We start from the raw sequence: 14,589 nt of genomic DNA on the forward strand, positions 1-14,589 counted from the left end.
TTGCTGCTTCAAATGTTATTTATAATCGAGCAGACGCCATTAAAATGTCTTCATCTTTTAATTTTTATAGTGTCTTTCCAAAGCAGAACAGAAAGAAACACTCCTTTACAGCTACATATATGGTTACTCAGCAAAGGATCACGATATGTCACCGAAGTCTCGATGCTAGAAGCGTTTAAGGGAAAGCAAGATAAAGCCGAGGGCCGGCTAATGACACAAGCCAGTTCAATAGTGCTTGGACCAATTTGCGTCGCTTCCAACCCTAGGCATTGCTGGTTTTTCTTTGCGCGACTCTTCGTCTACCTTGAATGTCATACCACAAACCTCCCCTGAACTGTCCACTCTTGGAACAGCCTTCAACTCATTTGGATGCTCGTAGCTCCGCAGACCTCCAGATGATGTGAAAAAGCATCCTGATTGAAAAGAAAAGAAAAATTAGCCTCAACTAATCACAAGATATGACCTATAGTTTTCCCTACATTCGAAAAAAAAACACCAACTCCTTGCTCTATCATACAAAGAAAACTTTGTGAATACTTTTCATCCTAATCTATTATTAGTGCTTAAGCAAGGAATACTATCAAAGAGAAGGAGAAGGCGAAATACCATCAAAGAGATAACGAGACCACGTAAAGTAACAAAGAGAGCAAGCTATACGTCGTTCAAACTCAGCATACCTTTGGGAAATGGGGAGAAAGACTTGCCACAGCCTTGCTTCACAATCTCAGTATCAGTAGAAACAACAAGGTGACCTTCAGCATCAGTTCCCCAAAAGAAAGGCACGCTCCCGTCTACATCCTGTACCATCGACACCAAGTTAATGCACCGCTTCACATTGAATGCCAACATAAGAAGAAGGACCAAAACAAAACTACTCACGGAAGCAATAAACGTGGATTGTGAAGTAGCATCGAACAGAATGAATGCGAACCTCCCATGGATGCCCCTCACAACTTGCTCAGCAGGGTAAGGGCCCCTATCCCTCAGAGTCCTATAAGCCTCAATCACAATGCTCACCTCGTTAGCCGTCTTGTTCAAGCCATACTGCTGCTTAAGAGCTGCAATGTTTTCAATGTGGCCCTCGAACAAGCAGAACATATCATCCACAACCGCAAAAAGTCTGGAGGAACGAAGGCCACGGAGCAGATTACAGGATTTTAGTAATTGATGGATAAGACAGGTGAAATAAGGCACCAAAGATCACAAAATACATCCAAATCACTATATCTCATGATCTTCACAAAGAAACAACTGAAACACACTCTATTAAAACGGCGCATTACACACCAGATGCAGTATCAATGATATATATTTGAAAGGGGGAGTCTTGTGTCTTCACCAAGTCAAAATTTGGATCCAAACACTAAAGCTAAGTTACAAACATGCCATCCGATACGAGATTCGATCCGAATTTGGGCAAGATCCACATAAAACACTATGCTAAGGCCTATTACTACAAACACCATAGCAGAATATCTGCAAACTGCCAAAAACAGTTGTTTAAAATAATAGGAGAAAGAGACAAGATTGCATTTTTATTACCCTTGCATCATTCAAAATAACAAAAACAAATCAGCATAATAATTCTTCACCAAGAAACCACATAAACTACAGTATACTTTTTCACCAAGAAAACACACATAAACACATAATCCTACAAAAACCTTCACCAAAAAAGATGCCAATAAACAGAGTAATCACTAATCACACATTAACGCTGATTCAAATAGGAAATCTGCACAACTAAACACACACACACACACACACATAAATTTGTATCTCACAAACCCCAAAACCTCCTAAAAACAGAATGTATGTACAAACAATAATCCAGTAAGCAACAGAAGGCAGCCCAAGAAGAGCTCACAGATCCGATCAAAGTGAAGTAGAAAAGAAAAGCGAGGAAGTTAGAAGTAATAACCTAGGAAGAAGAGGGTTCTGTCGGGAAGAAGAGTAGGCAATGAAGCCGGAAGAGGCGAGATTGATTACGAAGGAGCCCGAGTGTGCGGAGGAGAAATGCGCCGCCAAGAATCCGTCTTTTAGGGCGGAAACGGCGCCGTTTACGGGGCTCTGCTGCAGTGCATCTGGGCTTTTCGCCACCGATTTGTTGAAGACGGCCAGCATTTTCGCTTTTTTTTTCTTGATCGACTGAAGAAAATCTCAGAGGAAAATGTAAGAGAGAGAGAGAGAGAGAGAAAGGTGATGATGACTCTATTATTGACTTTTATAGATTTCAGCTGTGGATCAGTTGATGAATTGAAGTTCTGTATTGACTAATTTGCCCTTGTTTTGTTGGGAAATTTGCAAGTGAAAAAAGAGAGAAATTGTGTGAGGAAGGGTAGTTTAGTAATTTCAGAGATGTCGGCCCATCTCTCCTTATCCAATGTTCAATGCTGGCGTGGCAACACTTCACTGGGATATTAATAGATTCTTTTTTGGGAGATAATTAAGTTGGATGATTAGTTCACCTTAAAATGATTGGTCTATTGAGCTAGTGCATTATTTAATAATAATAATAATAATAATAATAATAATAATAATAATAATAATAATTTCAACGAATTACGATATAAGAATCTCGAACAACACAATTATGACTAGATCAAGTCGAAGGAACTATGACTAGATTTATCCATTGAATTCTTTTATGGATATTTCTATGTTGAATCTTTTATATAATTTGGATTAAGCATTTATTTTAAAAGAATTACAAAAAATTAAGTCAAAATTCGTAAAACGAGTCTAGATCTAAATTCGAGTTTGTATAATATTATTGTTTTAAATAGGGTTAATTTGTTTTAAATACATAAACTTTACACAGTTTTTAGTTTTTCCCAAAATAAATAAAAGTTTGTTCTAAATACATGAACTTTCATAATTTTTAAAATTTCCCATAAAAGTCAATTCAGATAAAATTGAATCTGGCGTGACGCTCAATTTTGCTGACGTAGAAGATATATATGATGTTATATACCATAAAACTTGGATATTTTAATTATTGTGAAATAAATTATACCAAATTAAACCTTTAAGATATTACACGACAACAAAATCCGATTCTAAGACAGATTCAATTTTATCTGAATTGACTTTCGTGGGAAATTCTAAAATGTGTGAAAGTTTGTGTATTTAGAACACATTTTTATTTGTTTTGAGAAAAATAAAAAATTGTGTAAAATTTGTGGATTTAAAACAAATTAATCCTTTTAAATATATATACATCATCCATTCATATTCTACTTTGTTTTAAACGTGTAGAAATGATTGATAGCTAATAATGTCATTTATTTTTTATTTGCAACTATTGCTTCCCTTGGACTAGGCATTAAAACTATACAGAACCGATCACCTACCCACCGTGGGCAAGCATAACGTGTCCACCATTGATGTGTCAATTTTAATTAGGAAAGATAACTAATAAATCTTACTCTATTTAAAATTATCTTACTATAATTACAAATACAAATACGCTCAAAATGTAATTATAAGATGCACTATTTTAAACTACTTATTATTTACTTTTCCAAACCTACATAATTTTGTCTTTTTTTTTATAACTGTATTGTAATAGTCGAAAAAACAAAAAGCCCTATAAATGACAAAATAATACATTGCCCCAGAATTAGATTCCTACTTGTCAATCTGTCCAAAACCACTTTGATGGTTTCAAATTTCCGTTGGCTATTTATGTAGTAAAATATTTGGTTATATCATTATTTTTACTCATAAATAATCCACAATTTTACTCCATATAACTTTTGCATAACAAATTTTAACTATATGGACATTATTAATCCTTTATTTAGATCGATTAAACATATGCTATTCCATTTTGGATTAAAGTCTGTCTCTAATTTAACCTACTTATTAACTATCAATTTAATGTTTCATGCAATCGTGGTATACTTTACTCAAAAAAATATTCAAGTATACTCAAATTATACTGAGAAGCTCAAAATTATTCAATCTATAAAAGATAATAAAAGTGATTGGAAATAAATGATAAAACACCAATCAAATTCTAAAAAAAAGACCTTCAAACATGGTAGAAAGTTAAAAGGGTTTACTAAATTTAAATCCTGAGTATAGGAGAAGCAAAAATCTGACCATCATTCAACAACTAATTGAAATAAATTACATTAATCAAGATCCTCTAACTAAATCAGGTATAACTTGGGAGTTTGCTCAGTGATTTTTAAACAACAAGGGCATTTAAAAAAAAAAAAAAAAAAACCATTTCTGTTGTACAAACCGCACCAATCACCATGTTCTTCCCCAGCTCAACAATCAGACCAGATTTGAGGAGAGGAATGTAGCTAGCAGTTTGATCAAACACGGTTGTACGCAACCGATTTACTAAACAAGCGACGTATGTAGACTACCTGAAGTCCGCTTACTAGAGCGAGCAAAAGGTATTCCCCAACTGTGTAAAATATGACACGCCTTCTCGTGCTCTCGTTTGCTGCAGGAAGGACATAGCTGGGATTAGCTAACACACAACATCGGAAAACACATCATACGACAAGTTCCAAGATAAGTTATCCCATAAAGACCTCCAAGAAGGAAGCTTATGCAATTCTATTGTTTCATATAATGATATGACTTGTATGGAGCTCTGACACGGGGCGGGTTTGTGGCTTATTTCAGGAGAAACGAACCATACGTGCCAAATAAATAAGAATACAAAATAATGCACAGATACACACACAAGGAAAGCAAGAATCCTAAGATAGATAAGATTTAAGGCTATTCTCTTCTTATTTTCAGTAACATAACCCAAACAATATCACTACCAATGTTTAGTGAATTACTTAGTTTTCTATAACAAAGCCAACTTGTTAATTATCTGAAAAAGTTCAGCAGAGTTTTAATCAGTTATGCTAAATCATTGCGTTTATCCTACTGCAACATGACATTTTTCTCAAGTCCATTGAAACCAACATTAGGAAATAAGAAAACAAGAGAAAAACAGTAGAAGAATCATACTATGCCGATGACGAGTATCACGAGCTTTCAAATACTTCTGCTCTGCAGTCACAGATTCCAAAGCTTCCTTCAGTTCAGCAAGTTTGACATTAATGGGGTCCAAATGTTCTGTTAAGATCAGGGGAAAAGGAGAAGGAAACAATAAGGCCAATGAAAGTTAAAAGGAACTATCATAAGTGTGAAATAAAGTAAAATAAGATCAGACAAACCATCCTTCGCAAGGTCATGTTCAGTGGGAATATGGCCAACATGAATGTAGAAAGAGACTGTCTCCGGTGTAGAATACGGGTTGTGGAAGCAAAATTTGTACATTCCACTTCTAGGGGCCTTAAACTCAAACTTGTCCCCAGATGTTCCTTTCAAAGTGTGCACAGAATTACCTGCTGGTGATGTAACCTACATCAATACGCAACATGACAATTATTAACATCGTCTATATTTGAGCAGCTGGTCTCAAATAATTAAAAGCTTCCATCAACATTGACATAGTTTTAATGTGTCTTCACAAGTTAAGCTATGCAATCAACATAAAATATGGCTACGCGAAAAAATATTCTCTAGAGTTGTGGAGCCCAAAATATATCAGAAATCCACAATCTTAATTCTGAATAAGCAATTCAAACTAACAAAACAATCTTCTAATAGAAACACATCTTAGATGATAGCCACTTTTGTCTTCGTATAGTTTCCTTATTCCACTATGGCCATGACTGAACATGATTTCAAACAATTGGGACACAGTATTTTAGTAGAATCAATTGAAGATCCATTTGTAAATCTTCTAATTTTCAAGTTGATGGTTTTGTCAAGCAAAGCAATAGATACTCTAAAAATGTTGCATGTCATTTTGGTTAAGTATCAGCAAGTCACAGTTACGGGTATAAAAGAGTTGATAGTTGGTGGCAAATGCAACAAAACCCATCTTCAAGATGAAACACCATGTGCCATCAAAAGTCATGCAGGGGCTTATCATCATTCCTAAGAAACCTTCACATGGAAGGAAAATCATTCATAACTGCTACAAGCTAACATAACGGTCTAGAAAAAACTTACATCAAACAAAAATCCTTGTAATCAAGATCATTATGGGCCACTATTAGAAAGAGATGCTAAGCTGTCAAACAAAAGGGTCATTCCTAGGGGACTGCAAAGGTTCAACTGTCATGGGACGATTAAAGTAGAAACATTAGGATGAAAAACTGTAGAGGCCTCCAATTTAGGTCAATTAAAGGATCTTTTTTTCTTCTTCTTCTTCTTCAAGTTTTAAGATTTTGATGCAAAGTTAACAGTTAGTTTACAATGACAAACTGTAGAGGCCTCCAACTAACAAGATTTGAGGAAAAACTTTTACTTCCTAGCCACCAACCTAACAAAAAAGTGCTCAAGCATTACCAAACAAATAGTAGATCATTTTTCTTCATAATTTGGGACTTGAGAGTGACTTATATAAAAAATAATCTCGACCTCTATAGTCACTAATAGGAATAGAACTAGAACTCTAATTGATGATAGCTCAACTAACAAGCAACAAATGTTAGAATTTATCCAAAACCAAACTTTTTTCATATCTGTAACAACTGCAGGAGAAATTTCACACATTCCTCAACTCTTACAGGGATTACATTTCAAGAAAACCTTAGAAAGATTGAGCTAAATGTAACCAAACACAATCATAAGTTCATAACATCAGAATCCATGAAAAATCTTCAATCACTTGTTTAGGTGTTCAATTTTTTAAGTGCACACGACAACTATATTAGGACAGTAGGACTAATCACTACTTACATTATCGAAAAATAACCAAAATAACTAAATCAAAACTCGAAGAAAAGCCACCATCTCCAATCCACACAAATAATTAACATCTAGAACAACACAGAATAAAAATCCTAAAAAGGGGGAATTTTTTTTCCCAAACCTAGATCGCACCTCACACAATTCAATTCAATTCAATTTCACGGATCAAGACTCGCCCGCACACAACACACACAAAATTAGGGGGCGAAAAAAGCGCAAAAACAATACCGTGAAGTCGATGCCGGGATGATCGGAGCTCCAGAAGATATCGTGATCGACGACGACGAAATTCCCCGAAACGGTGTCGCCTTCGTACAAGACGTACTCGTATATGCATTCGACGTCGTTCACCGTGACCGATAGCGCCGAGATACGGCTCAGCGTGCTGAGAAGAAGGAGGCCTAAGAGGGCGTAGGCTGCCCCGCCGCGCCTGATAATCCCTCCCGTCGTCTCCATTGAGCTACGATCCAACGATTCGCCTCTGAGTTTTCAAGCTTTTTTTTAAATGCGAAATTTTGACTCGGCCGAGTTGTAATGATGATATTAGAGTCACTGATGCGGCGTCGTTTTGAGGTGGGGAGGTCTGACGTGGCGGAAGGTTATTGGATGAAACAACGCAGCGTGTTGAGAGTTGAAAAATGTAGTCTTTTTTCATAGAGTTGGTTAACGTCAATTATTACGTTCTTGATTAAAGTTTCTTCATTTTTCTAGCTAATAAATTGATTTTGTTTTCAAGTTTAAATTGCTCATTTATTTGAATAATAATAGTACTATTTGCACAAAATATGTCCGGACAAAATATGATTAAATACTTTATAAAATAAATTTATTTAAAATATTTGATTCAAAATAAAATAGAATTTAGCTACTTTTATTGTTTTCTCTATATTGTAATTTTTCTGTATATATTTTTTAAATTTTTATTATTTTTAAAGGTACAAAAACTACAAAAAAAATAACAGAAAATTTCAAAATTGTTAAAAAATTACCAAAAAAAAACTACAATATGGAAAAAAACCATAAAAATAACTAAATCTTTTTAAAACTTAAACCAAAATTTATAAATAAATTATTTTTAAAAAAAAATAACTTTTTTTGTCCGGATAAATTTTTTCCAAATAGCACTTCTCTGTTTGAATACAAGATAATCATGTTGACGTTTGGAAATTCGTGTGGAATTAATCATCCAATAATAATAATAATAAAAACATGAAATTAAACATTTAGTCTAATTCTATGTAAAAAAATTATTTGGTACGGACAAAATAAACTGTCTAAAACTTGAAAACAAAATCAAAACATGAGGTAATATTATGTCTATATCCAAAATGAGATCTATTTTTCTAAAAAACCAGCAAACGTTTGATATAGAAATTGATTCAAATGTACTCTTGTAAGAAGGTCTGCATGATAGATTTGACACTAATATTTTTCTTAAGTAAAAAATTAATATAATAAATCTCACTTTTCTTAATTATAATCGACACTTTTTGAATGTTTGCACCGTTGTGAAATTGGCATTAATCTATGATTATTTAACATTAATTAAGAATAAAGATAATAGTGTGCATATTTGATAGTCCTAGATAATCATAAAACAAAATAAATAAATAATCATGTCTTATATCACTGTTCCACTAGGAAATTTAATATCTCATCCCCTCTGGTATTATTTATCTAAGTTTTATTTATCACCTTTTATCTCAATTTATACATCAAACATACTCTTAAAATATTATCATTAACAAGTGTTTAGTTTGAGTGATATGACATAATCTGTTAATATATGATTGATAAAATACTTCAACTTAATTAATTAAATGTTTAATTTACATGATTCGAGATGTGATTGATAATTCAGGTTGTACTCTTATCATTCAATCAAATGATTATTTACCGCGTCCACAAAGTTAGATTGATTATTTAACTAAAATTATGATGAATAAAAGAAAATTAAGTTATTATTATTATTATTTTTTATCGGGCAAAGTCATGTTAGATGTTAGTAATCTTATCATTCAATCAAATGATTATTTACCGCGTCCACAAAGTTAGATTGATTATTTAACTAAAATTATGATGAATAAAAGAAAATTAAGTTATTATTATTATTATTTTTTTATCGGGCAAAGTCATGTTAGATGTTAGTAATCTTATCATTCAATCAAATGATTATTTACCGCGTCCACAAAGTTAGATTGATTATTTAACTAAAATTATGATGAATAAAAGAAAATTAAGTTATTATTTTTTTTTTATCGGGCAAAGTCATGTTAGATGTTAGTAATTAGTTCCCCCATCCACTCCAAGAACCACCTTATCTCTCCATTCACCAAAATCCACCTTATATCTCCAATCTCCAAATTCGCTCCCAAGAGGGATCGAACTCGGGTCACTTCACTTAAGTGAGGACCCGGTGGCCAATGGGCTAAGCCCCTGGTTTATTATTATTATTATTATTATTATTATTATTATTATGGTATGGTGCAGTAAATTAGTCACATTCCTTCCCATGGCCTAGAATGTTCCACCTCTCTCTCTCTCTAAATTAACACTATAGTAAATTAAATGTAGGCATATAAGCTTCCACGCGAGTCACAATATTTAACGGGCAATAGGTGAATTACGTGGATGCTAAAATACCCAACCCCCTTTTGTCCCATGCACTATATATATATATAATTGTTTCCATGCAATTCTATCATTCATTCACAATTAGCTTTTGAAGTTTGTGTTTCAAAAACCCCATCTCCCCTCTCTCTCTCTCTCTCTCACACACACACACACCACCAAATGGCTGCATCCTGCTATGGAATGTCTGCAATCTCATGTGTTGCAAGAAGCAGACAGCTACTTGGAGTTGGAGTCTCAAACTTTGTGAAGACAGATCTCAAGTTTAGAGTCAGAAGCTCGTCCCAGGCAAGTCTAATTGGTTTCAATTCATAATGTCATCTCTCTCTCTCTCTCTCTCATAGATATATATATGAATAAATAATCTGATTTTGTTAATTTTGTGTTGATCTAACAGGATAACGAGATGCCCCAACCCAACCCAACCCCTCCCAAGCCTAAGGTATACTTTTCACTATATATTTGCAATCAACATTCATTTCATGACTTCATTTTTTTTTTTCTTATGCTAACATATAGTATTTATTATATATGCAAATTAATAGTGTAGTGTCACACCGTATCAATAATATTGAAATATGCCTGCATAATTAGTTGTTCATTGTTCGAGTGACACCGTAAATCGTTAAGATTTAAAGTGAATACATCAGCTTGATTGATGAAAGCAACACCGAGTTTGAATCTCATGAAGAGCGATTTATTTTTATTTGTTCTAATATATACAGTTAATTTTACGACGAATAAATGCAATAACTTTATGCGTTCAACCGGCGCATATTGTTCTCAGTATTAATCACAATAAATTATAGTATTAGTTTTTTTTACGTTAACTGATATGTCCCTTTAATTATTGTGAGAACGGAGAATCATATTTCTTACCTTTGGTCCTCGTTAAAATATCTATGGTGAATACAGTAACTTCATGTTTTTTATAGTTTTTTTTAGTACAATAAATTTCGCTGACTCGAAATAATTTAAAATTCCATATTTCTCGAATACAGTAAATTTGCAAAATATTGGTTCAATCAATGATCACTCATGGAAGGATATATCTATCAACTTTATCATACACTATTTTTCACTCCCTAAACTAGCCTCCCAACCAAATTATATAACCACAAAATTAGGATAGGAATTCTCTTTAATTAAATTCAATTAATGCTCAATTAGGTCTTATTAATCCCTAATTACATATTGCAGATGAGCACCAGCTTCTTCGACGTGTTGGCCTTCAGCGGGCCGGCGCCGGAGCGGATCAACGGGCGGCTGGCGATGACCGGATTTGTGACTGCGATCGCGGTGGAGCTGGCCAGCGGGAGGGACATCTTCTCGCAGCTGCAGAACGGCGGTTTGCCGTGGTTCGTCTACACGAGCGCTTTGCTATCGGTGGCTTCACTCGTCCCTTTGTTCAGCGGCCAGACGCCGGAATCTAAAGCCGGCGCCGTCATGACCTCCGACGCCGAGCTGTTGAACGGAAGGTTGGCGATGCTCGGCCTCGTCGCTTTGGCTCTCACCGAGTATGTCAAAGGTGGCGCGCTTGTGTCCCTCTAAGCTAGCTACACTGATAGAGAAGATGTTTAAATTTCTTTATTTACTTGTGTAATTTATTAAAAAAAAATCTGATTAGTAGCATTATTTTTCTTCTGTATTTTTTTTAGAATCTTTGGTAAAATTATTGAATGTATGGAAATCAGTAAAATTACTATTCAACAAGTACAAACTTAATCAAACGATTGTTCCTTGTGTTTCGTCATTTTCTTTATTGTATTAATTAATTAATAAATTTATACAGTCATAACCGTTTACAAATTAAATAAGAAAAAAATGACTTATTTAATTTAATTTTTAAATAAAAAAAGATTTAATTACTTTACTGTATTGTTTGCATTATAATTATTTTTTATTTTTTTGTTAATTTTTATTTTTATTTAAAATATAAAAAATAATTACAATATGAAAAATAAAGTAAAATAACTACATTATTTTTTACTTGAAAAAATAAATTAAATAATTTTTTTCCTATTTAACTACTTTGTGGACAATTATGACAATGTGACGACATCACCCCTCTTAATTAATTGCTCTTCAGGCTGCAGTATAATCGATTTATGAAAATGAAATTGTGGCGTTGACAAAGATTTGAATTTGAATCAAATTAAATCAAATTTACTATATTCAAATTGAAATTTGATTTTTTTTTATATAGCATCAAATTGAATCAATTAAACAATTTTTCAAATAATAAAATTAATAATAATATATAGAGTTGAAATAAGAATCACATCCGCATGAATCGGCCGTTCATCTGTCATTGTATTTTTAATTACCAAATAAAATAGTGGAATAAAAAATTAATAATCAAAAAGTTAGATATTATGAAAAATCAAAGAGAAAACAATAGTGCGAATTCAAATATTATTTGATTGGATTTTAATAATACATTATAAAGTTGCAAAAAGAAGATGAAATTGCAATTTTATTAAAAAGTTAAAAAGTAATCCTATCGACCCCTTAATAAAAAGATGACGGTTACAAGGGCCAAACTTCATTAAAATTTTATCTGAGAAAAAAAAAAAATTGAAGGCTAGGGACGCTGAAGGTGCTAGAATCCTTATCAGAATTAATTATAAAATAAACTATAATTCGTAATTTGATATTGCAGCTTAGCAAAGAAAATATGCTTAGTGTGGAAAGCGTGTTAAACGAATTCGACTTCCAAACTCTCAGAGACAATATCGATGTCTTTATTAATTGCATCTAAAAAAAACTAGCTAGGTTTATAAGTAAACTTGAATTCAACTTCATGGTAATGTCACTCCCTAATTGGAACTTACTCCCTCTAAAAATACGTCATCTGTCTTATTTAATATGGTCATTTTCTCATTAATTTTGGACCATCTCATTACAAATTATCAATTTCAGAAAAGAACTTCTTTATCTCACAAAAAGTTATGAACCCCAATATTTTTTTATCACTTTTACCTTTTAATCATTTTTCTTCTTAATAATCGCGCTAAAAAATAAGTGATCATACTTAGAGAAACAGAGAGAGTAATTCATTTTTATTTATAGACATTATTCCGCAATATATTACCATCAATCTATCAATTTATTTACTCATTTTATCACATGACATACATTTAATTTTTTCCACTCACATTACACTTAATTATTACTTCCTCCGTCCATGAAATTATGCCACAATTTTTTTTTTCGTCTGTTCACAAAAAATATGTCACATTCATTTTCAGTATTAAGATCACACTATTCTACTCATATTTAAAGTGAGACTCATACTCTATTACTGATTTCACTCATATTTTATCTGTGTCAAAAGTAATGTGACATAAATTTCTAGAACGAAAAGAACATTATGAACTTCAATCCTTTCTATACTCACGTTGCACTTAACCATTTTTTGTTAAAATATATTCGAATCCAAATGGATATTCCAGATTTACTCTCAGTGCAACTCGGGAGCATCGTGCTCCCAGGTGCACACAAGAATTTATGTTTATATATATATATATAATTGAAACTATTATAGCAATGCAATAATGCAAGACCCTAGCAATAATGAAACAACCTAGCTATATATGATGGCAACTTGTTTAATTGGTGGAATTTTTGATGCAGTAAACTTAGTCACATGTTTGCTTCAGAGGGCCTAGAAAGTTCCAGCACTCCAAACACTTCTCTCTCTCTCTCTAAATTTGTAGTAAAGTTTCTTGCCCTAGTTTGAAATGTGCGTAGCCATGAGCATCCACGTGTGACAAAATATTTAACGGGCCATAGGTGAATTACGTGGATGCAAAAATATCCACCCCTTTTGTCTTCTTCACAACCCCCATGCACTATATAACTCTACCATGCAATTCATTACTCCACCAACCAACTATCAAAGCTTTTGCACTTTGTGTTTCAAATTAATTAAACCCATCTTCTCTCTCTCTCTCTCTCTCTCTCTCACACACACACCAAAAATGGCTGCATCTTGCTATGGAATGTCTGCAATTTCATGTGTTGCTACAAGGGGTGGCCAGAGCCAGCTGCTTGGAGCTTCTAACTTGAAGAGAGATCTCAAGTTTAGAGTCAGAAGCTCTGCTGAGGCAAGTGAAGTTCGCCATTGTTTTAGTTTCATCAAATCACTACTCTCTCTCTCTCTCTCTCTCTCTCTCTCTCTCTCTATTTTCATTAATCTGATTATGGTTTTTCTTGATCTAACAGAAAGATGAGACCAAAGAGCCGTCCATGGCCCCTCCCATTCCCAGCCCCAAACCAATCACTCCCAAGCCTAAGGTATTTTTCACCCTTATTCATAAATAGAATAAAAATATAATTTGTAAGGTAGTGTTAATACAAATTAACACAAAAAAGTAGAATAAATGTTAGTATTAATTAAAAACTGAAACAAAAGTACAATTTATAGTTAAATATATATAGGAGATAAAGGTATGATGTGATAATTAAAAAAAGTGAAATGAAACTTTTATTCATGAGAAAAAAAAGGGGTATTATAGAATAGTTTCAAGAAAATCTCTCTAGGGAGGATGAGAAATAAATTAAAACTACTAAATTAATTAGTGATACGGTTTCAAAGCGTGTGATTCTTTGTAATGATTTTTTGTAATATATGTGCAGGTGAGCACCGACTTCTTCGACGTGTTGGCCTTCAGCGGGCCGGCGCCGGAGCGGATCAACGGGCGGCTGGCGATGACCGGATTCGTGGCGGCGATCGCGGTGGAGCTGGCCAGCGGGAGGGACATCTTCTCGCAGGTGCAGAACGGCGGCTTCTCGTGGTTCCTCTTCACCAGCGCCCTGCTGTCGGTGGCCTCCCTCGTCCCGTTGTTCAGCGGCCAGACGCCGGAGTCCAAAGCCGGCGCCGTCATGACCTCCGACGCCGAGCTCTGGAACGGGAGGTTCGCCATGCTCGGCCTCATCGCTTTGGCCCTCACCGAGTATGTCAAAGGTGGCGCCCTAGTGTCCCTCTAAGCCATACAAGACTGCAAAAATTTCGAGATGTCTATTTTTTTTTTAATTAAATGATGCTATTGCTACTAATATGTAGCAAATTTATGACAATCTTGTTTTGTATATACTTTTTATGTAATATGAATTGGAATTTCCTGAACTAGCCAACAACTTCTCTTCACTCAAATATGAAATAATCAAGGG

The 14,589-nt window shown here is 33.9% G+C and overlaps 4 protein-coding genes across 4 annotated transcripts; 2 read left to right on the forward strand and 2 right to left on the reverse strand.

Annotated features, from left to right (window-relative positions):
- On the reverse strand, window positions 1-2,268 carry LOC130991376 (stem-specific protein TSJT1). Its single transcript, XM_057915553.1, has 4 exons — window positions 1,922-2,268; window positions 880-1,120; window positions 678-798; window positions 1-413 (listed from the first exon to the last, which is right to left on the reverse strand). Exons 1-4 carry the CDS (start codon window positions 2,122-2,124, stop codon window positions 226-228), a joined length of 753 nt encoding a protein of 250 aa, XP_057771536.1. The 5' UTR covers window positions 2,125-2,268; the 3' UTR covers window positions 1-225.
- A 1,775-nt stretch (window positions 2,269-4,043) lies between these two features.
- Window positions 4,044-7,322, reverse strand: LOC130991377 (transmembrane emp24 domain-containing protein p24beta3). The gene is made up of 4 exons (XM_057915555.1): window positions 7,012-7,322; window positions 5,196-5,382; window positions 4,987-5,094; window positions 4,044-4,462 (listed from the first exon to the last, which is right to left on the reverse strand). Exons 1-4 carry the CDS (start codon window positions 7,237-7,239, stop codon window positions 4,329-4,331), a joined length of 657 nt encoding a protein of 218 aa, XP_057771538.1. The 5' UTR covers window positions 7,240-7,322; the 3' UTR covers window positions 4,044-4,328.
- Window positions 7,323-9,478: 2,156 nt separating this feature from the next.
- On the forward strand, window positions 9,479-11,144 carry LOC130991378 (early light-induced protein 1, chloroplastic). Its single transcript, XM_057915556.1, has 3 exons — window positions 9,479-9,702; window positions 9,812-9,856; window positions 10,615-11,144. Exons 1-3 carry the CDS (start codon window positions 9,577-9,579, stop codon window positions 10,963-10,965), a joined length of 522 nt encoding a protein of 173 aa, XP_057771539.1. The 5' UTR covers window positions 9,479-9,576; the 3' UTR covers window positions 10,966-11,144.
- A 2,022-nt stretch (window positions 11,145-13,166) lies between these two features.
- Window positions 13,167-14,548, forward strand: LOC130991380 (early light-induced protein 1, chloroplastic-like). The gene is made up of 3 exons (XM_057915559.1): window positions 13,167-13,523; window positions 13,642-13,713; window positions 14,056-14,548. Exons 1-3 carry the CDS (start codon window positions 13,284-13,286, stop codon window positions 14,404-14,406), a joined length of 663 nt encoding a protein of 220 aa, XP_057771542.1. The 5' UTR covers window positions 13,167-13,283; the 3' UTR covers window positions 14,407-14,548.
- The last annotated feature ends 41 nt before the right edge of the window (window positions 14,549-14,589 follow it).

This window comes from Salvia miltiorrhiza, chromosome 7 (genome assembly GCF_028751815.1).
Source record: "Salvia miltiorrhiza cultivar Shanhuang (shh) chromosome 7, IMPLAD_Smil_shh, whole genome shotgun sequence".
Taxonomy (NCBI): Eukaryota; Viridiplantae; Streptophyta; class Magnoliopsida; order Lamiales; family Lamiaceae; genus Salvia; species Salvia miltiorrhiza.